Source organism: Filicampus tigris, chromosome 2 (assembly GCF_054856515.1).
Source record: "Filicampus tigris isolate MCC_2025a chromosome 2, RoL_Ftig_1.0, whole genome shotgun sequence".
Classification (NCBI taxonomy): domain Eukaryota; kingdom Metazoa; phylum Chordata; class Actinopteri; order Syngnathiformes; family Syngnathidae; genus Filicampus; species Filicampus tigris.
Genome location: NC_141218.1, coordinates 17117015 through 17141823, shown reverse-complemented (window position 1 = coordinate 17141823; position 24809 = coordinate 17117015). Strand labels below are relative to the sequence as shown.

General features: G+C 40.8%; 1 protein-coding gene across 4 annotated transcripts in view; it reads right to left on the bottom strand.

Moving 5' to 3' along the window:
• The window catches only part of unc5a (unc-5 netrin receptor A), a 175000-nt gene that overhangs the window by 54578 nt on the left and 95613 nt on the right, over positions 1 to 24809 (bottom strand). For all 4 annotated transcript variants that reach the window (XM_086012718.1, XM_086012726.1, XM_086012735.1 and 1 more), the window contains exons 3-5: positions 9874 to 10017; positions 6943 to 7046; positions 4790 to 4970 (exon numbers count right to left, since the gene is read on the bottom strand). In XM_086012718.1, the coding sequence (XP_085868844.1) occupies positions 4790 to 4970; positions 6943 to 7046; positions 9874 to 10017 (429 nt within the window). The remainder of the gene's footprint in view (positions 1 to 4789; positions 4971 to 6942; positions 7047 to 9873; positions 10018 to 24809) is intronic.

Sequence of the window (24809 nt, the reverse complement as noted above, 5' to 3'; positions counted from 1 at the left end):
GTGTCTTTCACCAGGAAAGGCAGTGACAGTCAATCGCCTCGGGGTTGCAGCAGTGAGTGACATTTGACAAGAATCTAATACAGAACACCCACTTTTCAGCTATGGTGATCACTCAGGCATGTACATTGCATGCAACAAAACTAAGAGTTAACACATAAAAGGAGGACACCCTACACCTAAGTCACTATTACTTACTAAGAGGCACTCAACGGACAACTAGGCATTATGGAACATTTAAGAAATGGGAACTCGAGTATTTACAGTTTGAACATAGTGAGGCATTGTGGGAGCCTACAACTTCACATTCCCGTCTTGGGGAATCACGTCACGTATGCGCAATGTCACATTTTCAGCACATGGACACGTTACTTGTAACGTCTCCATACAATACCACAAAAACAACTATGAAGGAAGGAGAGAGATTTGTGTTTAAGATGGAAATACAGTCAATAATTTGAGTTTGTATCTGTCAGCTAAAGATGAAAATATGAAGATTTGTTGTACACTCTGTGCTGTCGAAACATTTAGCTTCAAAAACACTACGTCACACAAAAAAAACAATCAAAAAAAATGCGAGGATTTCAGCACAGGATACATTCAAGTCCCACAAGGTTGAGGTTTCCAACTTGGACTGTTATCCCATAAACTAGACTTTACACCGATCTAATCGACTGGATGAAGACCGGTCGATATTTTGCATTTTAGGAGCAGGCATAAGCTACTTGGCATAGCTGGCAAGTAAATTTGTGGACTTGTTTAGAGCTGTTGAACCAACATAGCATTAGTTTTAGGAAAAGCCCCGGCCACCTGAATGACCGGTGAGGTTCATGCTGACATTTTTTTAAACAATTTTAGGAGGTTGAATTTTTTTTTCCAATGCATTTTGAGTAGACAAAACGTACAAGTTGTTTAAATAGATATATTGCTCCATCTTCTGATTGAATGGGTGATCGAGTATGGTTTCCCCCCCCCCAAACCATCTAATCGCTGATTGGCCACAAAAATCCTGATTGCATAAAGCCTACAATAAACAATGTACAATGCAATGTAATGTGAATGTTAAGTTTTGCCATGATAACATGTCATGTCTTGTCATCTTCCAAACCGCTTATCCTGTACAGGGTCGTGGGGAATTGCTGGAGCCTATCCCAGCCGACAATGGGCGAAAGGCAGACTACACCCCGAACTAGTCGGCAGCCAGTCGCAGGGCACACACAGACACCGTCACTGAGCGGGAATCGATCCCACGCTGCCCGCACACAACTCAGGCGTGTGTACCACTACACTATCAGTGACCGCCATGATAAGATTCACAGTTAAATGTCAGGGGAAAAAAAACACCTATATTTTTTAGTTTATTATTAATATATATTTTTTAAATCAGTAATGTCGAGAGAGACTATTTTAGTATTATGATTATTTTTTAATGAAAACAAGTAGCCCATTTATGTTAAGTGAAATCCAAAACAACTATTAAAAAACAAAAAAATGTTATGTTAAGACTATTTCAGGAGTCTTCAATCCTATTCCTGTTTTCCATCTCTCTCTGCTGCAACACACCTAATTCAAATGATCAGATAATCAGCAAGGTCTGCAGCTGCGTTATTTAATTAACAGAGAACGAACTATTCCAACTATAAACTGCTAAAATTACACTTCCAATGCATGTGCGGATGTACCTAATAAAGTAAATTGTAATCTAACTTAGTTACTTTTAAAATCAAGTAATCAAGACAGGAACCAAGATACATTTAAAATCAACTAATAAGTAAAATAACTAGTTACTTTTTCAAGGTGCCTCTGGTAAAACTGCAAATGAAGCCTAAAAATACTTTGTACAAAGGAAAACGCAACTCACAAGTGAACCCAGCATGGCCGTGAAACATATCATGGCAGTGAAAGTCATTAGGACTGCGCCCATCAAACATCCATCCCCGATTGCACCATTTCACGTCACACATTTTGTTGTGTGAATTATAGAGAGCAGCCCCATCATTTTTTGTACCCCCAATTGCAATTGCAAAGTGCAGCACAATCAGGCTCAAGTTATTACAGCCCGTCCTGATGAACCAGTGAGTGCCCATGTTCTGAAGCCGCACCAGTCGCAGGCACATCACTGGCGCTCCACCGCTGACGGCAAGTAATTACATCAAACCATCTTGATGTGATTCTGATCTACACCTCCCCGCATCTAACTGTGCTTGTTTCATCTTCCATGATACAGTGATTCCTGATTTATTGACTTAAACAGGGCCGTTTTTCGCTTTTTGGACACCCAGCCCGCCCCCAATTTCCCCTCTTACTTTTCGCCAGGGCTTGTCGTGACTGAATCATTTCCTTGCCCTCTCTATGCGACTGATTGCCCGCCACAGCGAGGTAAATTGCCAGGCAACACAAGCCCTGATTACCTCTTAGCACAGAATGCAGTCTCACCAGCCAGGCAGTGATAAAATGCATTTCTGGCCCCCTGTTGAACCCTTTGAAAAGTAGCCGTTATTATGACCCACTGCAGCTAGCTAGATCAACTAGCATGGCAGACGCACAGTTTATTCTCCTGAGGCTGCACGGCAGGTGAGCAGCGCAAGGAAACAAGAGAGCTTTTGTTGCGATTTAGCCTCAATTCAATACACAACCAGTGATTAATTTGTCATCTTTTCAAGCACAGTGAACGGTGGGAAGAAATAAATGTGCACGCAACAAAAGCAATCTGTTCACAATTTTGCAGGTCCTTAAGTGAGAATTATTGCTAGGAAATGGATCGAAAAAAAAGAAACCTTTACGCCACATTTCATGTATAAACAATGGCAGTTTATACTTTGAAACAAAGTTTCGTTTACCCTAGCGCTGAGCGTTTCATGAGCGGTTTGACAGTACGCTTGAAAATTGACGGATGCACAAAACAGTTACAGTGTATGTCGAAGGCACGGACCTTCTTTTGGGGGTTGAGTCAAAAACCGCTCTATCGCATTTTGATGTACGCATTTCCAGGTGGTTTATTGCATTCAACCTGTGTCGTGCACATAATAAACTAGTGTTTACAAAACCTCGACTCAATCAAAGGAAGCATATTTTTATACTGTCCAAATGACTCTGCATACCCCACACCGTTTTTTTCTCCATTTTACTTCAACAGCCTTCAATCTACTGAGATTGCTGGCATAAAAAGGCAGCAGAGCCACCATGTTAAATGGTAATTGATATTCAAGTCTCAACAAGCTAAGTAGGAGAACTGCATAACATTCAATTTTGGCGAGGAAATTCCCACCAACACCGTTATTTCACGGGGGATGTGGGACGACTAACAAGGTAGCTGTCCTTTCTCGAAACATATTTACAAAAATAAACTCATGGTAGCAATCAAATATTGCGAAAGCCATAGAGGATTATTTGATGCATTTCAAAGCAGATGAAAGGCTAAAAGAAAATGGATGTATTCTCTGTTAAAGCATACTGCGGCATGTCGTGTGCAAAATAAACAGGAAAACTGTTTAGTGCCAATGTATACAATAATGACTCATTACAGTTAAAACTGAGCCGTAATGGAAGAACGTTCTATATGCATCCAGTAATCACTGGACATTAAATACAGATATTTGCTGCATGTTAATAAAAAGGTCAATCAGCTGAACAAGAGTTCTATTTCATTGCATTTCTCCAATATTATTGGGCCTGGAAGCTTTGTGAAAGCGAACCCGCTGCGTTCACATCCTGGCTTCCAGAAATATTAAGAATTTGCCATTTACTTCATCCCGTCACAATATTAACCTCACTAAAAGGTCAAGTGGATACTGCTTTATCTATAAACAAAAGACCCAGAAGAGCTAACAGAAGAAATGAATACATCGATTGGTGGTGATTCCTCCCAACTTTTTTAAAAAAAGCACATTGTGGTTCTGAAATCACTCAAAACTTTTGAATTAATACAAATATGGGAAATGTATACACTGGTATGTTTAATTCCCATGTTAGGTTTCCAGTGTTGAAAATTCACTGCATTTTGCAATCCTTCCTATTGAGCCCACGCAGTACTTTTCAGTACTCTAATATTAACAGTGTCACGTGTGCATACTACGACATATTGTTATTATTTGAATGTTCAGATTATAAACCACAACTTTTTTCCCCCGGCTTTAACTTCTTCGGTTCAAGGACACACCTCATTTGCCAATTTTCCCAATCACAGGAGTACCATGTTGGCAGTTATACCTGACTTCTCCTTACCACACCATCACGTTCATGAATTTCATGATGAGCTCTATGTTGAAGTGTTTAAAAAAAACAAAACAAAAAACTGCACACATGAAATCATTCAGATTACAAGTCTACTCTGCTCAAGCGCACACCCTCATCATGCTAAAAACAGGGCCTAATGCCTATCATGGTCTTTGGTCAAATGACGTCGCTACCTGAGCCCTGCGTAGTTGCGATGTCATTTTCAGTCGACAGAAATGACAAAATGGCCGCCCCCTGTGATGGCTAAAAAGGGGTGGATTTTGCTGCTTAAATCAGATTCCACAAATGCAATATTAATCAGAACGCTGTGTTTCAACTAGTGGACCTGCTGGGAACATACTCTGGAAAAAAATATGTTTGGGTCGATTTCCACTTTAACATCCATAGTGCTTGCGTATAAATAAAATGTATACATTAGACTTATCTATTTTTTGTGGGTATGAGTTTTATACCATTGCACTTAATAGACCAAATTTGACCGTATTCCTATGCCAACCCATTAAACAAATCCCAATCATCGGAAGAGTCCATCCCTTGTACATGAGCGTCCACCTACCATAGATTAGGACTGTGGCAGAGTTGCTTTTGCGGCGAGCGACGATGTTCTTGGCCACGCAGGTGTAGTTGCCCGTGTCGGCCAGCCGGGCCTTCTTGATAACAAGATTATGGTCGTCCGTGATGAAAAAATTGGGGTCGCTCTGCGGGTCGATCACATCCTCGTTCCTCTGCCACTCCACCTAAAAGAGAGTTTGATTGGTCAAAAGTGCAACTGAGCCCAACACGCTGCACCAGCCATGCACAGCAACAGCCACACAGCTGTAAATGGGTGGCACAGCGAGGCACTTTTCTGTTGATGCTGTCCAAAAAGTAATTTTGATGGAATTAATCTATTTATACACCTGAGCGGTAAAAGTATTTTGTGTTTCACTTTGTACCAGCTGGAGATCTCTACAGCAGTGCACAAAATCGGAATGCCTTTTTAATTTCAGTTCTTTGTGCACTCTCAGGTTTTCTTGGTGGGTTTCCCGCTCTCACTTGACATTCTGCCTTCTTGAGGGTGCTGCAGCACTGTTGTTGGTATTATTGCCCCATGTGATGCACATAATTGGGCTCTCTTTTTCTTCTGCGCAGCCCTTATTTTCTCCTGTGGTGACTCCTGCTCCGATGCGCTTTTTTGTCGAGTTGCGCGCTGGCACTTTCCTTCCTATTTCTCTGCAAGCTGTCCCCACACTGTCCAACTGTGATTGACTACTTGGCTGTTTGCGGTCCCTGGGCTGCCCGAATGGCTCGCACAACCTATGCTGTTCGTGTCATTAGAGCGTCCACATGGCTGTGTGTCCACCAAGCTGGATGGTTTGGTAAATATTTTTTGACATTCCCTTTGTTCAAAAGTCAGGCAAGTCACTTTCTGCAGCTCAGTTTGCCATGGCACCATTTACAGAGCTGCCAAATGTTAGAGAACGTCCATATTTTTTATTACGGAAATCACTGAACGCCAACTCGTTCCGACCCTAACGCTGATTGTTCTCGCAAAAATAGTTAGCAGATAATTGTGATATACATATGTTTGACAATATGACAATTACTGGGACTGCAACATGACTTTTACATATGGACCATTCAAGGCATGCAGTTTGGTGGTTCATTATATTATATTACATTGTTAATACATTAACATTTTAAATGTTCAAGGATGCTTATACATGTTTTGACTAAAGGGACTTTTTGTTCCAAAAGGAAGGACACATGCAAAGAATATTGTTTTATTTTGATTATTTCTATGGAAGTTGATGCAAGTTAATGTTGGGGGGAAAACTTGCTATATTTTTTTCAATTTGAGTTTAGGTTATTTTGGGTTATTTTGTTAGTTTTTAAATCTTATAATAACCTTGATTGGCAGAGAGCAAATCACATATGGGAAAGAAAAAGAGCAAAACTTGTTTTGAATAATGTCAATGTCATACAAAGGGGAATGATTAAAGATTTTCGTGATTGAAAAAGCAAAGAAAAATGTTTTCAAAAGCCATATTGCCCAGCGCAGGAGTTCAGTACACTGAGACATTCAGAGATTCTCCAAACCAATTGATATTCTAGAAATACTGTAAGATATCCACGTGGTTAGAAAATATATAGGGCACTCTCTCAATTAGTACCCCATATACCATTTTCCCCACAGTCGATATTAGTCTTTACCATTCCAAACCCAACCATGATGAACCAAACTGTGATGTACTATTTGCTAGCGATATACTGTATACTGCAGGATCTGGAAGATGTTGTAAACAGCTGGGTCAGCTTAACACTGACACACGCCCGTGGAAGAGCTGGCAACTTGAAAGACTTCAACAGACCAAGTATGTGCGAGAGTTAGCAAAGAGACAGAATAAAAAAAAGTGAGGCAAACCGAGCCATTTATTATAGATGGGCCTTTCGAGGTGCCAAACGCAGAGTGAAGCCTCCCAGCTTATCCTGGGCGATATGACGAGCCCATGTGATATATGGCGACTTAGAGATGCGGGAGGGCTAATAAATCAATAAAAGGGGGTAATTAGAGGTGTAATTTATCCATATGGGCTGTCCGTTCCACGGTGAAAGCCGGAGAGATGCCAGGGAGATGATCACTGAGCCTCCATTTGCCCTTTGTCCCCCTGAAGAAAGGCTAAATGGATGCGAGATGCGGGCCTATAAATATCTTCCATATATTCTCACCTCGGGTTGTGGCACTCCCTCGGGGGGATGGCAGCGCAGTGACACCTCCTGGTCCAATGCCACCTCTTTAGCCTGAGGCTCCTCCTCGAAGTTCTTTCTCAAGTCTGAGAAGAGAACACAAAGAAAGGCAACCAATTAGGCTATTTGTAACTGCATGTGGAGTGTAAACGAAAGCTCCGCCAAGCTAAATCTCGAAATGTTCACGGGCGCCTCGCACTCCAGTTGGCCCCCGAAGCCACGCAGGGATTGGTGGCACCAACCATGTTGCTTATTACAGCCTGCCTGGCTGCTTCAGAGATGCTTGTCTTGCTGCCAGAGGGGGCCGGCATCAAGCTAAAGCAATTGCATTACCGCTCACTCCTTTCTCCCTCGCGCGCCACCCACTCTCTCCGGCGGCGGCGGCGGCAGCCGCCCGCCCGCCTGCCTGCCTGCCTGCAGCTTCCATCTGTAAGAGGGCTCGGAGCAGCCACACGAAAACAAAGCCCCGAGGCACCTGGACAAGAGCTCCTGCAAGCTCGGCTGACTGCATGAGGCTTCGCATTTCATCTCATTGAATACTTCCACTGTTGCACTCAGCGCTGCTACATACAGTATTCGCCCAGAAGTCACGCTGAGAGTTACACAGGTACGCTATAGCTGGCATCACTCATTCTTTTATGGGTGGGTCTACTTGCATCCGATGAGCCAGGCAGGCCACTGATAGCTAGCAGCTTGGCACTAATTTGATGTGTCCGCCCCGGGTTTGCACTCAGAGTGAATCGATGCATTTCCGTGTCGTGAGGGGCACAGGGCGCGGCTGCGAGATGCCGGTGAATTCCTTTTAACTAATCGGAGAGCCTGTCCTCAGAGGAGCGTTAAGATGGAGTGTTTTGGAAAATGAAATGAAGCACATACACTAGAAGTGACATATAAGCAGACATAAGAGACAAAAGCAAATAAACACAGACTTTATACGGAAGTGTCATCGCCTTATGTAATAATTGGGGCTGAACACTTAATCAAATTCAAGTTGGCATTGCAATATAGTCCAATGCAATTTTCAAATCGTAAAGGCTGAAATTTGGGGTGGGGATGGGCGGCTGTTTCATTTCGGTTCGTCTATTCATTCAGTTTATTTTTTTACATATGTATATTTTTTTTATTTTGTGTGTAAATAAGTACAGCGCTTAAGAAGTACAGTCCACATGTTTACATAATACTTTATTGTTTCATGAAATATGCAAAGTTGAAGTGATGAATTTGATTTCATCATTGTTGAAATCTGACTTGCGTTATGTTTACGACAGTTGTTCAGTAGAATTTTGTGACATTGTCGTAGTGAGGGCTTCCCAAAACATTTCTTTACAATAATATGGTCTACGCACCTTCACTACTCTAAACACACCAGTCTGATTAATATTGCGTTTGTGGAATATGAGTTAAGCAGCAAAATTTTGTGTTGGGGCTGCATAGAACACTTTCCTGTGAAGATAATTTTTGCGTTGACTTCCACTTTAAAAGTCAAAGTGTTAAGTTAACTGTAACTGAACAGAAGAACTGCCTTTCATATTATTTCATTTTATTTCAGCATAAAGCAAGACCACAACATTTTTATATAATGCATCTGATATGGTTTGATGTAATATAGATCAAGTTATTGCTTGTAAATTGTTAAAAATACATGAGAAGAGGACCTTGCAATAAATAATTGCATATTAAATCGCAATATTGAAGAGAGAGAGAAAAAAAACATCACAATTTGATTATTTTTCGAAATCTTTGGACTGATGACTGCCCGAACGCTCAAACAGATTGGACAATGAAACCCGTCTTCAGAAGGTCCTGTTGTCAGGGGTGCTGTTCTCTAGAATAATGCACATTTATGTGGCAATTAACAGGCAGAATGCTTTAAAATACTCAAACGGAAAAGGGCTCTGTCTAATAAAGCTTTGAGGCTGCAGCAGAGGATGCGCCTGTATTCCCCAGACAGATTTATGGTTGGTACATTGCAATAAATTTCAGCTCTGTTTTTACTCAGCTACTTTCATCTGGATCATCGCTGATACAGTCTATCTCATGAAAAATATGGTTATGAATACTCACATTTAGTGTGCCACTTTTTAAACCACCTCTCCCTGCAAGGTGGAAGAATCACTACAAGAGGAAGCATGGGGAGATAAAGGTCACTAATAACACAATGTGGATTATGATGTTCTTATTCCATCCCATTAAGTTATATGCAGTGTCCTCTTCTGCAGATTCTCATGCATATTATCATGGTACAGTGCAACCTCCAAAGTCATACGCCCCAAAAGTTATACAAGTTGGAGTTCAGCCAAAGATTTCTCCGAAAACCTGTCCCGAAAGTCAAGCAAAACCCAAGATCAAACAAGCACCATCAGGTCATGCAAAACATCCACAAATATTGTCAGACTTCAGATGAGTTTCTGTGTTTTTTTTACTTTTTTTTTATTGCGACCACAGAAGGGTCCCAGACAGTGTGCAACAAAATGTGTTAAATAGCAATTACAAATTTGCCAAGCGGAGGCGAACGTGAACATCCTGCAGCTGAAATCATAATAGTTAATGACCAAGATTAAATGGCCGCAGAAGCTTGTCAACAAACAATACATTTTTTACTTGGCTAAAAACGTGTGTCATCATTTCACAACCAACAATATTGTGTGAGTGTGTGTGTGTGTGTGTGTGTGTGTGTGTGTGTGTTAATCACTACTATTTGAACACACCAACAAAAAGCTTACAACGCTCTTGGTAATTCTCTGAAATTTGAATATTTGAATTTTATTTTAATTTTATTTTGCGATGACAAACATCTTTTGGAGCAAATGAATTATGGGAAGTGCATTGAAATTCAACCAACTTGGAAGCCACCCAACATCACGCAACAGATTGTGCTGGACTTGCACAACAATAACTTCAAAGTGCACTCACAAGCAATCCTGATGTACGCTTTTTGGCTTTTCTGGGTTCCTGTGGTGCTCCAGGCGACACACTGACACCAGTACTCATCGAGGCCGAAGATCTTCTCCACCTGCTGTCTGGTGATTTCTATTGTCACCTCCATAACTGGCAGAGCTGCAAAGCAAACACAAAAATACATAAGTACACCTAAACATGGTAAACGGTTTTCTTGTGTATGATGTGTATGCCTTCATGTGCATTTTGTCCCTTTTGCTCAAATCTAGCAATGTAATTTGGAAATCAGCGCAGAATAAACATGGCATGAAAGTGGAAAGCTACAATATACAAACACAGTGCTTGTTAACTGAGGAAAATGAGAAGAGCCTGCAGGCATCACTGGTGTCATTTGAAAGGCGGATAAAACCGCAACAGTTGGGATGGAATACAGAAATGCGAAAAAAACACAAAGCAGATAAACTACTCAACCTATCTGGCTCCTCTAAAGTTACAATGTGCAGGTAATTCAATCTCAGTAATACAACCCAAAAGTAGCTTTATTGCTTAAATAAAATCAGCGTGGACACCAAACAGGATTGGGACAAATCTTCTCTGTAATACAATTCCGTCTTGTCTAGAGTGCCGAGTTCATATTTGGGAGACAAGCTTTCATTTTCCTTTAACCTTGTATTGATAATCCAATGCGGACCTATTCTCTTCATCTTGAGCGGCGGCCTCGTGTCCTACTTTCTCGCCACTTGATGAAGAGATATCCCCGTTTTCCTTTGAGCTTCCCGCTCACCCCATCTGATCTTTCCTCTCTGGGGTCTTTTCCAGAGAGGTTTTCAACCTTTCATATGAACACAAAACATTCCGGGGAGCCTCAGAGGACACATCTCCCAGACCGGTGAAGCAGCGTATATACAGCGGCTGTATATTTGAGTCTCAATGGAGTGTTGCTCTTCAATTGCCTTTTGCATAAAAGCACTTTGCGACACTCCTGCATTTCGCACACACTTGAGCTGTCTGCTGTGATCATTTTCAGCTCCAGACACAAGTTGGCGGAAGCTTGACTAAATGGCACCTATCAGACCATCAAACCTATACAGCAATTATGTGAAGCACTCGCACGGGTTCGAGATATTCGGAAAAATGCTTGTTTTCCGCAAACAAACGAAAGCTCCGCAATGGCCTGGCATGATCACAGGATCTGTCTTCTGACAGGCATCCAACGGTGATGTTAAATAAACCTCCAAACACACATTTAAACTACAAACTGTGAATATTTCGGGAAAAAAAAGCAATTATAAATAGGTCAAATTGAATTGGGATCAGTACTTTTTGACTGCCTCTTGTATGTGGCTGACTGCGGGCCAATTAAAGTTGAAACAAATACCTAAAGTAACAAAATGGACACTAGCTGTATTTGACAAGTGGAGCAGAAGGAACCTCTTTCCCCTCAAATCAGCACTATACCAACATTGTTTTTCCCATTAAAATGTTAAATGAAATGAAAGGTAAATATATCTACTGGTACGTCACAAAACTGCCGCTGTTTTACATATATTCTAGGCTCGACCAACAAAATACATCTGAATTTCAAAGTTCAAACATGAAGGTTATTTGTAATAGGGAATTACAAAAATTGCACTTCAAACATACAACTTTTATTAACCTGACACCAATACTTAAGTAACCTTTTAAGAGCTTTAATGTTCATTAAAGTGCAAGAAGCACTGTTAAAATTGAGAGAGGAAAACCTGTTAATTACGGCACAAGCAGGTGCAGCACAAGCAGACTGGAGTTAAAAACAAACCAATACGGTGTTGTATACCTTTCAGTCCCACAGACCGCAATGACATTTTCCCATATTGTTTTTACTTCTACAATCACCACGCTGTGTGTGTGCCTGTTGTTGTTGTTTTTTGCGTACATGTGACGAAACAAGTACGTTCAATGCTGATTGGCTTTCGCTGACGACGACGGACTGGGGCAACCTGAAGTAATGACAAATGATGACTGACGTGCCCACCTCTGGCAGTCATAGAATAAGAAGTGGAAAATAAATAAATAAATAAAAATCGAGAATATAAAGATTCCAAATGAAAACAACGTACTGCAAGTCAAAAAGGAGGTTAAACTTATTTCGATTTCCTACCCTTTCACCATTACCAAAGATGAATGAATAGTCAAAAATCTTTAAAGACTGAAAAACAGCAAAGTTTTTACAAGATTGTTTTCCGCTATACTGCAGACATGTTGTCTTCAGTGGCAGAGTAACTTGGTGACATCACCACTTAAAAAAAAAATAAAATAAGTACTGCGACACACGATAGTACATGGCAAAACAAAATCTGCCTTGAACCTTTCCAATCAAAGCTGTAAAGTAAAACACATTCAGACTATGCCGTACAGCTACCGAGATGAAATACAATACAGTAGTGCATTAAAAAATGCTATGGCTCTGAGTCAGACTGAGCGCAGAGCAGTGTAAACTGCACTGTATATGCATATCATTTGCCATATATCAGAAGACATGCAGTATATTAGGTGCTCACTAACAGCCCATATTCAGTGCCTAGCAAGGCTGGAGAAATGTATCCGATTAATGCAAACTTCTCCTTGTCTTTGAGCTAGAGGGTGAAAAGAATAAAAGATCAGAATGGAGATGCAATGCATGAACAATAGCAACCTGAGGTGAGAAATTCTAAGAGGAGCAATTTGAAGCTCTGCTTGCCAGTGTAATTGCATTCTGTTTCCTTATCTCTTCCCGTCTCCATAATTACCTCGTGCTTGCTGTGTCAGACACCTTAAAGAAACACTGCTTTGAGTCAATCCATTCAATTTCTCCCCAATTAAGGCATACCACAAAATAATCACGATGTCGGTGGGTAAAATAGGAATGCACGTTCACAGTAGTTATTATTGACACTCGCTCAATATCTTGTAATTGAATTAATAATCAAAATATTTTTTTAAATGCATTGTATAATCAAATGCCTCCAAGGTATCATGAAACTAGAAGATGTACGCAAGAATTTAAAGATTCCTGAAAACAAAACAGCAACTACCTTGATTGCGCAGAAAGTCACCAGGAGTTTTCCATAAGTGGCGTTAAAATGGAAGTCAAGTCAAGCATTTTCTTTGGAATATGTTGTATGTGCCATCGCTAGTCTAGGTAACGACCATCACGGCTCACCTGTTTTCTGGATTTGGTCGGGCGATGCGACATTCGCAAGCTCAGCCATGTGATTTTACTTTCACTCGACAGCAAGTGGCAAAATGGCCGCCCCCGAGATAGATAAAAGCGGGTGGATTTTGCTGCTTAATTCATATTCCCTTGACGCAATATTAATCAGAATATCGGGTTTAAAATAGTGGGGGCACATTTCAGCACAGAACATGTTTTGACTTGATTTGTGCTTTAAACACGTGTTGACAGAAGGCCCAAAACATGGACATGGTTTCATGCATTTTTCACAATGAAATGAAGTAAAATGCTCCAATTTGCAGTTTTCAAACTGCTAGCCAGATTTGAATGCAGCCTCATTTCACTCAAGCCTCTGAGCCATACCACGATCCTCAATAACATGCATGAGAGGTGCGATGTACGAACTTGCTCCGTAAACAAGTTGATCTTAGCCACGGCTGCTACATCGCTAGCGTGGTTTATTCATGTTGGAGAATTGCAACACATTGTTACGTAGCAATGAAGGCTATGAAAGCCTGCTCCCAAGCAGCCTTTGCTCAGGTCCCGCCTCCACGGAAATGAAGGCCAGATTTAAAGGCTGGATTTGAAGGGCAAATACATTTGGACACCGCCGCGTGCTGAAATTGTGCCGGAAGTCACGTCATGTGGCCGACAAATTGGGACTTTGGAGGACGCAGCCTACAAATTTGGACACCGCTAATATTGGAAGAAGAAAAAAAATCCAATATTTGTACCTAATCAAATTGGGGTTTTGCTGGCTAGCGCCACAACCATCTGCAAAGTTTTGGACATGACATCAAAGCACACAACTGTAAGTTGTCGAGTTATGCACTTCAGAGTTCACAGGGAAGCTTTTAACTACAAAGTAAAATGCGTGCAGCTTTTGATTTGATTCTCCCGTCCATTTGACAGCATGTATTATCCAAACACATCAAATATGCAGAAATTCAGCACTGGCTGTGGTAAATCTCAGCACAGGTTTTTCCCCTCCTCCTCGTCCTGCTCCACTCACGGGGCACTCATTTGGGAGTTCAACTTCCTGTTCAGCTTCGGGAACACCGGCACATTCATCAATGTCACTTCTCTTTCAACAAGCAATCAAAGTCAAAAACAGGAAAGGCCTCAGGATATCAGCGCTGCCAGCGGTGGAGGAGAAACCCGTCATCTGCGAACGCGCCGAGACTGGAGGTGTGCGTGGAGAGGGATGTTGCCATTTCTGTCCGTCACGGTCGCTTTTCCGGCCTTCCTTGATTTGTGAATTTGCAAGGAGGAAATATGGAAGGGCAAGAAAATGGATTTCGTAACCAGGCAACAATAAATACTCAAGAGAGGCACTCAGAAAATGAGGCTGTGGGCACTTTGAGATTGAAAAAAATGTCTTGTAATCAATAATCTAAAAGAAGCTATCAAAAACCTCCACCCTGGCGGCAGACTTGAGCGGGCTCAAGAGTCAGCAGAGTTTCAGCAAATGAAGGAGGCGGAATAAAAAGGGACTGAAGGAGATTTAAGATGGGTTTGCCAATTCACTGACCTTACATGTTGCGCTGGCTTCTGTCAAAAGAGTACAATACAACCTTGTTGTTGATTCACTGGCAAGTTGGCACATTTGGCAGTGGGATACAATTTCTGCTCCTATGATTACTTACTCACGCACCACTGGAAAAAAAACAAGCAAGAAATCTCGGTCTGTGGGTAATCTCCCCTTAAGTCAAGAGGGGCTCCACAAAACCTCACTGGACTCAATCTTAGGCGAGTCGATTGCGAGCGTGGCCGAGTGCAGAATTTTAGCTTTCCTTCCCACAGTCTTGTTTTGGCAGACGCTGACCTCAATTCCATAGGGGTCATTAGCTTATCAAAGGCACGGACTGGAACTTACAGGTCCTGGGTGTGTGTTCAATGTGAACACAAGGAAATTCAATTAGGTGCCATGCCTGCTGTGTGTGGCTGGGATTCATCAGGAGATATAAGGGGATTAGGGTTGGGTGACTTTACATCAGGCCAATGCACCATTTCCAGAGAAAGCGTATACACAATGGCTGAGAGGGGACTTTACAGACGATGCTTTTAAGGGATCGCCGGCGCATCCTCGCCACCAGTCAAAAGCATGTTCCAAGTGTTTCATTTCCTACTGCGCTTCTTCTTTGTATAGGATAGCATCGCTATCAAGCCGAGCAACGGCCGCTCGCTTATTCCTTTCAAGAGTGCAACAAAAAAAAGCACTCTTCAGGCCAATTACTAGCTTTCTAACATGAAATCAATCCAGACCCAAAGCCAGACAGAACCAGCTTGGAGATTGGAAAAAAAAAAAAAAAGGCAGGGAGGGGAGGCACCTTTGCTTGAACCCCAGCGTTAGTGAATTAGGGATACACTGAACAGAAAAAGAAATACTAAAAGTTGACAGCGAATTATGGCTCAGCTTCAGAAGGGAACATTACTGCAAAGATTTTTGGGGGGTTGACTTCCCCTTTTAGTACAAGTTTCACAAACAAACTTTCGCACACCATCCATAAAAGTTTGATTTGCTGATAAAAAACATTTATGGCTGTTGCTGATTAAGAATTACAAAAGATGCACTGAAACTGCCTCATTTGTTGAGTTTGTGCTGTCATCCACAAGAACGTGTTTTTGACAAATTGCAGTTCACTAAAGACAGTGATTGCTTTTCTGAACGCCTTGCATTTAGTTCGTTTTGAATATCGTCTACATTTTAGTAATTAGAATTTTCTTGTAAACTGATATTTATTTTCATTGTGGCCCAGTCTTAAAATAGTTTTGGATTATTCATTCTAGTTTTTATTTTGAATTTTGTTTTTAAAATTCAGTTTTAGTGTTAATTACTTTTTAGAGCAGGTTTTTATTTTTTCAAAAATGCTTAATTTTAGCTCCGTTTTTATTGGTTTTAATTTTGTTTTTAAATATATGGAGTATTTGTCAAGTGCAAGATTAAAAAAGGTAAGTAACTAAAATTCTCAAACAACTGTTTGACCTCTCTTCTTTTGTTTGGATGTACAGCCTAAATATGGGCTAAATATGGGCTGTACCCCAAAAGCTCATGTATGATATTAATTGACAAAAACAAAAGAGAAAAGAGAAAAAAACAAAAAGAAAAGGACATTTTTGCTATTATTAAAGTTATATACAGACCCAAGATGTAGTTTAAGTTACTTTTCTTTTTTTTCCCAAGAGTTTTTCTCCCAATTTTAGTTTACCTATAACAGCCTAGGTGTGGCCACAATAATTCTTAGCACCGGGTCTTCTCGGTTTATGACGGAGTTGCGTTCCTTAACGTGCAACGCGCTTAACTTTGTACATTAGTCAGAACCCGCAGTTTATCACTAACATAGAAGTAAAGTCAAAAATACAGAAAATATATGTATGAAAAACACTTCTCCGCCATAAAGAATCAAATGCAAAACAAGTACTGCAATAACCCAATGTGCCGTCCTATTCTCAAGCTGCGCCGCTAGTGAACTGGAAACGTCGTCTGCCCTAACCGTCGCAAACCGAGGACCCACTGCAGTATATAGTACACAACAACCAGTACAATAGAGCCCACGAGTTAAGTCAATAGCACCTCCCAGAGCCAAGGCCATTACTGCAATCTTATTAGGTCTGCAAACTTCAATTACTTTGTAAAGCGGCATGATGATGGGATGGCAGGTGGTGCCATAAGTGTCTACCCAGTATGATGTGGCCTTCTGAGTGACACGTTTGATGATACTGCAAGAGGGGCTGCAGCAAGGGGGAGGCAAAAAGGCATGCCCATTCAGAGATGTTGGTGAGGTTGTGACTCAAGTCAGTGGGACAGTATTCTGGGTCAAGGCGCTGCCTCCAGTTATAAGCGGCTTTTCAAGAGCTTCTTTTGATTGAGCTGTCCATTTTGCACAATGAATGCACGTTGCGAGGCCCCTGCCGATACTCTGAATGTCATTACAGATTATTCATGGCTGACAAACAGGAGAGCAGGTAGTGGTCCAATCAGTCTTTCTGGGTTCAGTCCAATGCCACTCCAAGGAGATTCAGATGGGCTTGATGAGAGTGAATCATGCAGATAAAACCCGGGTGTAAACGCCCTGGAAGCTGCAAATAGGCGAGACTGAATGAAGCCCATTGCAAGCAGTTTAGCTTAAGTGAGAACTTCCGCTGTCATACAGTATTTGTTCAACGGCACTTAACACAGGATCTAACAACAATGCAGAATGCAATGACTGGCAAACTGTAGTGCAAAAGCACACGTGTTCTCAGATTTGCAAAGTGCTAATGATTTGCGGCCCAAACGTCAGAGTAGCTTTTTTTTTTTTATGTGTCATAGAATGCTCCCATCATGGATACGTTTCTATATTAAGGGGCCAAGCAACATCACTGCCCGGATACAATCTCTAGTCTAATTAGACAATGTATATTGCTGTCTTTGGATGCTTTAAGAACCATACAGAAAAATTCTATGGCATTTTGTTTACATTGCAGCTGCAGTCCAAACAATTTGTTATCTCTAAGAGGAAAAGTTGCACAGTTCATTCGCAACATATTAAGCACTCTTAAAAAAAAAAAAAAATTCTGTGTGTGTGTGTGTGAGCACACACGCACACATCAGACTGGCATTGGTTAAAAGTAATGGAGTTTTCTATTTTCCACTGTCCTTCCCTAATTAGTTTATTTAACCTTTTCTGAATAATACATCCACGGCGTGAGTGCTGTGATTCACCACAGTGCACTTACCAAAGTGCCTTCGTTGTCATAACTGTCATCCAATATCCCGACTGACGACTGGCAACACCAGAAAGCCCAGCAAGCATCTCCGGGTTGCCGGTGACTGAGACCCACTCCTTTATCTCCTAAACACACCTTGTCCTACCTCGAATGAAAACACGTTTGCGGTGAAGGCCCCGAGCACTTTGCCTCCACTTCTATTCCATTTGGCTGAGTAGGATATCTGAAAGAATGTTCACTGCATGAAAGCTGTGATAATTTGCTCTGTCCAACATGTTTCCCCCCCCCCCTTGTCTGACATGGCACTGGTCTCTGAAGTAAATAAGGAAGACTGCTTGAGGTAAGTCAACCAGTCTCCCATCTGGCTGCAGAGTGCTCCGCGCCACACAAATTACATTAGGGTTTTTTTCCCTCTCTCCTCACTGTTGGTTGGATTCTCTTGGGCCTTTGGATTGGCGCTGCTCAAAGGTGGAGGCTTTTTCAGGAACACGATCAGTAATGTGGGAAACAACATAAATCATGATTCAATAAACAAAAGAGAGGCGCTTCCACACAAAAAACACATGTTCTTGGAATTTCATCACCTGTGTTACACCGTTATATGATAACGTACAGTACCTACCAAAGTGTGCTCTCAATAACTTACTTTGGAGTTGTGATTTTTATTCTGTTTTTCAGATTTTTGTTTATGTTGCATGTTCAAATAAATCATTCATTCATTCATAATAATAAACATGACAGTCATGTTGGCTTGGCCAAACCGTTGTTTGGCATGATTATTGTAAAACCTCACTCCAACATCTACTTAGACCTTTCAAGACCTTTAGTATAAAAAACAAAATGTGAAAGATCAAGAAAAAGTATCCCAAACAAAATCCTGATCAATCAAGTTATGATTTTTGCTGGATGAAAAAAAAGTCAATACATTTGACCACTCGAACCACTGCTGTGCTACACATATAAAGACGTATCATGTTGGGATACTAAAAATAAATAAATAAATGATTAAAGCAATAAAACAATCGAGACTATTTGGATGTGCTCTTTTTTGTCTTAAAGGGCCTGTATCATCCAAAAACAAGGTCGAGCTTTTAGCCATGTTAAAATGCAAATTCCTCACACCCCAAATAAAAACAAAGTGGTGTTTTTCTCCATTCACTCATCTCGGAGTATTCCTGCTCTCTAAGCACCAGCTCCGCCCAATCCCCCAAAATGTTTGGGTCCTCAATCTCATACATGTAAGATTGAGCGAGTCACTCCCGTACCGCCGCTGCAGGCTAAACACATGCCCATTTTCTCCGAGCAGCCAGCGGGATGCCCGACAAGCCACGCTGCTCTGAAAGTCCACCTCCGTGCGCTCGCTTGCACGCGTGTCCGATAGAGGCGCGCTCCGAGCAGCCTCCCCGGCCGAGGTGCTGACCTCCCTGGTGACAGTCCATCCAGCAGCTGTTTGTCTGTGATTGTCACTTCTCATAGGACTGACTGGCGAAACGTGGCCAACGCAAAAGTGGATTAGCTGGGAGATTAAACCTTAAAACTGGCGCAATTACCACAATCAAACTTGATTGAGAGGCTAGCGCTATAAGCAAATCAAAACCGCTAACTAAATGATGACATATTAGCATTCATGCACTAATGTTTGCTTCGCCTTTAAGAGCGAAATGTCAGACTTATTTTGTTGTATAAGAAAAAAACAAAAAAACTCATTTATTACACATCTTATCATGTACATTGACGAACAGTAAAAATTGCCACTCGACTCGCAATACATTCTCCCATCTTTATTACTATTTGTTTCAGCAGGACGACATCATGAAAGGGGCGCGGCAGCCACACGCAGCGAGGCGGGGTTTTAGCGAGCCAGACATCTTGCAGGTTACAAAAATAGCCACCAAAATAACTCTTATTTAATACGAAATGAGGTGTGTAGGTGTGGCGAACATATGTTGGTGAACCGTAAACAGACAAACTGAAAACGTTCAAGCAGTCAGTAGACTTGACTCAATGCTTAAAAAAAAAAAAAGGTAATAGCTAATATAGATGTCCCATGACATTTCATGTCTGAGACACAAATAGACCCTCCTTTCATTCACCGGTCCATCAATGTCTAAAAGAGTGCAGGAAAGCTCCTAATACTAGGCATTGTAATTAAGCGGAAAATAGTGACACCGTCAAATCCACATCTTTCTAAACACCTGCCGCCATTTGGGGAAAAATCTTCCGGTGAAAAGCCAAAGTGTGATTAACACCATTTTCATTCAAAATTAAAAAAAAAAAAACACTGCGAATAGCCCGGGTGCCAATTGCAATCATCCTTCTGACTTTGCGAATATGAAAAAAAAAAGCAATTATTTAAGGGTTGCACAGTCAACTACTCAGCAGCTTTCCTCTTTGAGAAGTAAATCAAAGAATGTCCCCTTTGAAGGAGCCAAAAAGTATCAACAACCTTACTAAAACAATGATGTTTAACATTTTAGCCAAGATGCTACGGCTGAGTTGAAAAGCACATTTAACGTACTACACTGTTCCCAGGTGCAGGTGGGAGAACTAAAACTACTTCCAAACTGTTTTTATGTAGACTCCCTCTGTCGCATATCCTGTGATAAAGGGGGGATTCACTGTATAAGAAAATGTGTTACAGTTTGTGACACATTTGCCTTGTAGAATGAAGAAAAAAAAAAAGCATTTTACCAAGTGAGAAATTTTCTGCAGCTGAACTGGCTACAAAAAAGATAACCTGAGAAAAAACAACAACGCATAGTCCATTTATAGCACCTAATGCCCCAGTGTTCTTATAGAGGAGTCAACATGCTTCGCGCCTGAATCAACCGTAATGACACAAGGGGATGAAGTGCTGCAGACCGAACACACATTGAGCCTTTAATTATTAATTTCTTTGTTCAAATGCAACTGCTTAAATTATTTATCAAGTAGATGAAAGACGGAGAGCTGTGTATTTTATAAATAAACTGATGCTGAAACTTGAGGTAAGGCAGCGAAAGAGGAGAGTGGACCTTGGAAATTGGTCAGGAGTTTGCTTGAACTTGAGTTGACCTTGGAACCAATATCGCACAACTTAATATGGCACATTCAAAGCTATTCCAAGGCATTAGTTAACCATTGATTTGTTAAAACTTCAAAACAAACGATTTCATCATCCTGAAAGCCATTGTTTAACTTAAATCCCAGGAAATTGAGCCTCTCAAGAGTAAATATTCTCTGATTTTTGCACTCCTCCATGAAAGCAGACTGATTACACTGGTGAACAGCAAATTTTAATCAGAGATGGCTTTGTGTGTCTCTAAAGACATTTTTGACACTGATTAAAAAAATGTCTTGACTTTTTTTTTCTAGTAATCCAGTTTTTTTTTATTGGATATTTTCATTTTTCATAAAATCTGTTGACCAGTGTTATCTTTGTCTTTAACTAAAATAAGATGTTTGCAATCATCATCTTTTACTCCGTAAAACAATGCTCAATTTTCTGACATGTTACAAATCAAACCAGCAATTGAACCATAATTTATATTTGTGCATTTTCTGCATTGTTACTTTGGAATAATGTACAGTTTTTGAATAAAGGGATGAAAATTTAATTTATTTTGATCCAATTTTGTCGACTAATCAAAAGCATAATCGAGAGATTAATCGATTCCTAATATAATTGATAGTTGCTGCCCTTCTTTTACTCCTTCTTGTCACCATATTGAGAGATGCTCGTCCCACTTTTGTCTTTTTTAACACTGAGTGAGTGAATTGAAAGAGAAAGATATGTCATAATATAAAAGAAAAATGTTTGTAAAGTCATCGAGCCCTAAAGACAGCTTGTTGAGGTTTCAGCAAAGGCGCAGAAGACAAAACAATTTACAGAAACAAATCCATGGTCTGAGATGATGTGAAGTGATTAATTATTGAAGCAGATTGCATAAAATCCTCAGGATTGCTTCCTGATGGGTCCCAGACCAGTACACTGCTGTTCGCTTCGCTATCTGCATGCCTCATTAAACATGCACTCTGATGAAAAGACTCCCCTGCATATGACACATGCATATGTTGTCTTAGTATTTTGCTTTCCCCCCCCCCATTTCAGAAGAGGAATGCAGAAGAGCAGGTAGCTGCACATACTAAGAATAGCTTTATAGTATTTCTATCCGACCTGTTACCCAGCAACACTTGCGTTTTATTTACTTGAGAATGTGTGCTCCTGTTTTATGTCAATACAGTGTACATAAAATGTGTATTTACAGAACTAAATCTACAGTAGATTTCATCGGTTTCGACCATGTTGAAAGCATCGTCTCATGCGCACTTCTGGAGTAAAATGTCTTTGCTCCATTTTATGTTTCATAGAGCACTCCACAAGGACGCCGAAGCTTTTTTTCTTTTGCTTACTGCATAAAACAGTCTTTTCACTTCTGCACCACTGTCCCTTGCCCAGGACACCCTGCAGCTTCTAGTTTAAAAGGAGGCGACCGGCAAGTTGATGTTTGTTCCAGGAGTGTGTAAAATACAAATGCTGTAAAAGTCTCCTTTGGGCCAACCACACAAAGCATTAACTGTCAGCCAACTCAGTTCCTATGCCTATCAAAAATCTCCACGGACTATTTAGCTGTCAGCTGCCTCACCACTCCTCCCCCAGCTCCACTATTACTAAACCAATTTGAAGAGAGCAGGTGCTGATTGACATCACAAAGCTCCAGTCGGTGCACGGCTGTCATCCCAACAGTCACATCTTTCATTTCGGTGCCACGTGGATGGAGCTTGAAAGACGACGTTGCGTTACAGGTTACAGTGTTCAAGGAGAAAACGTAACTTAATTGCCGGAAATAATAATAGTGACTCCGAGACAGGGAGGAAGTTCATCTGCTCTTTTTGGCTTACTCCTGATCGGGCGCTAACATTGTCAAATCAGAGCACACTGTCAACTTTGGCCCCCATTTTCTCAGCACAAATGCAGTGCAGGTGGACTGGATGATAGAGGACATGTGCTGCACACAAACCACTACTTCTTCCAGACGTTTGGGGTCGGGTATGGAGCGTTTCTATGAAGGTTGCTAAGATACTTTGCCAGAAAATTCACAGGTGTGTTGACTTTGGGAAATGTTAGTTTCAAATCTATATGATTTTTTACTGTCAGGTCATATTTATCCCTGGTAACTTTCAAATGTCATCAGGTGCATAGGAGAGGTCATTGATTGAACATTGGTGTTTTTCACAGTACCCGTAACTAAAAATGCCTATCTGCTGAAGAGGACATAAAATTCCCGCTAAATACAAGCTAACAAATACGAAATTGCTCCAGAGAAAGAGGAGCGATGGACTGACACTAGACTACTTTTGGTGGGAGGACAAAGACTCCACGCGTGGGAGAATGGAACGCCTGTGTTGTTATTTGGCAAAGCGTAATCATCACTCTTTCACTTTGTTCCACTAATTGCAGCTAATGTTCCGTTCATTATGTCTGCATGCAGAGATTAACTTCAAAAAGAGATGTGCCATACACAATGAAACCACAAAAAAAAAAAAAAATAGAGCTAAAGTGGAACAGTTTCACAGGTTGTAGTTCAACATTTCCTGGAAAAATATGCCTCAAAATAGAATACTCATAATTAATATAATTGCATCCCTTGGAAAATTGTAGGTCAACCGATACCCCAGGAGCAAATTGTTGTGCACCTGGGCGGTTCCAAGGTACAAATACGACACCTTTGAATAGAGCCTGCTTGGGGTTAGTGCTAAATGTAACATACAGTGCCGTGAAAAATTATTTGCCCCCCACCCCTTATTTCTGGTGTTTTTGTGTGATCACACTTCAATGTTTCATTTATGTCTTTGTCTTCATTAAATATAACGTCTCACAACAATGAGCCAAGTAAATATAAAATGCACTTTTTAAATGAGTTCATTTCTATTTAGTTTTATTCTTGGCAAAATTGTTTTAACTCAGTCATAGTGAATGATTTTGAAACAACTGGTGGGATTTCCGAGTTGTGAAACACAACGTTCGGTACGTGGTCACAGTGACCATGAGACAGCGCATGTTGACGTCCTCTCTTGTATTTGATGTCAACCGTGGGATCGCGAGTATACAAAATCTGCTTTTTTGGGGTTTTGAATAAACGTGAGTTTGGTGACTTCTGCCTTCGTAGTGCGTAGTAGATGCTACAAAATGTACCACAACATAACATGCGTACGGCGTTCAGACGTTAGCCTGAGTGTGCTAACTAGCTAGCTTTCAGAAACGAAATCAGGCATCAGCCACAATGTGCTTCCTCTTTAGATGCTCGTTTATCACCGCCGTGCTGCTATGAAAGGGAGATTCACATCACTTTAATTCATTTTGTGAAATGCTTTTGTGAATGCGGTCTTTTGGATTGTGTTGTTAGCTTTCACTCGGGTAGCCATGACACCATTACCCACAATGCTTCTGTTTACATCACGGATGACCCAGATTACTATGACTGGGCATGTGCGTTGCAGACAAGGCAGGAAATGAGAGAGTGGCTATAGTTAACATGGCTTTTTATTTTTTTATTTTATTTTTTTACATCCATGAATATTTTAAGCATTTATATCGATTTTATATCAATATTCGATAAATCGTTACATCCCTAACTGTAACATTTTCCAAACTGATGTAGATTTCAAACACTTTTGTTTTAGATTTAGTTCTTAAATTTATTTGGCTTGTGGAATGGTACGTTTCTTTCTTTCCTTCTTTTTTTAAACAGTTTGACAGGTGGTTATCAAACCTGGGTTCGGCCAGTGAAACTGAACTCATCAGTCCCAAAAATATGTAAAATAATCGTTCATATAGGACCAGAGATGTTGGGATTTTTTTTTTATCCTTAAACATAACATTTTCACTTAGAAACAACACTTTATATTTACGTGGGTTGTGTTTGTGACATATCAATATTGGCTGGATGATTCAAAACTTTTAAGTGCGATACTCGTGCAAAACACAAAGGCTGGTCCAGGACACGCTTGGCTTTTTGAATCATTCTCATTGTACTTACCGTGCAAGAAATAATGGGAAGAAAATCTA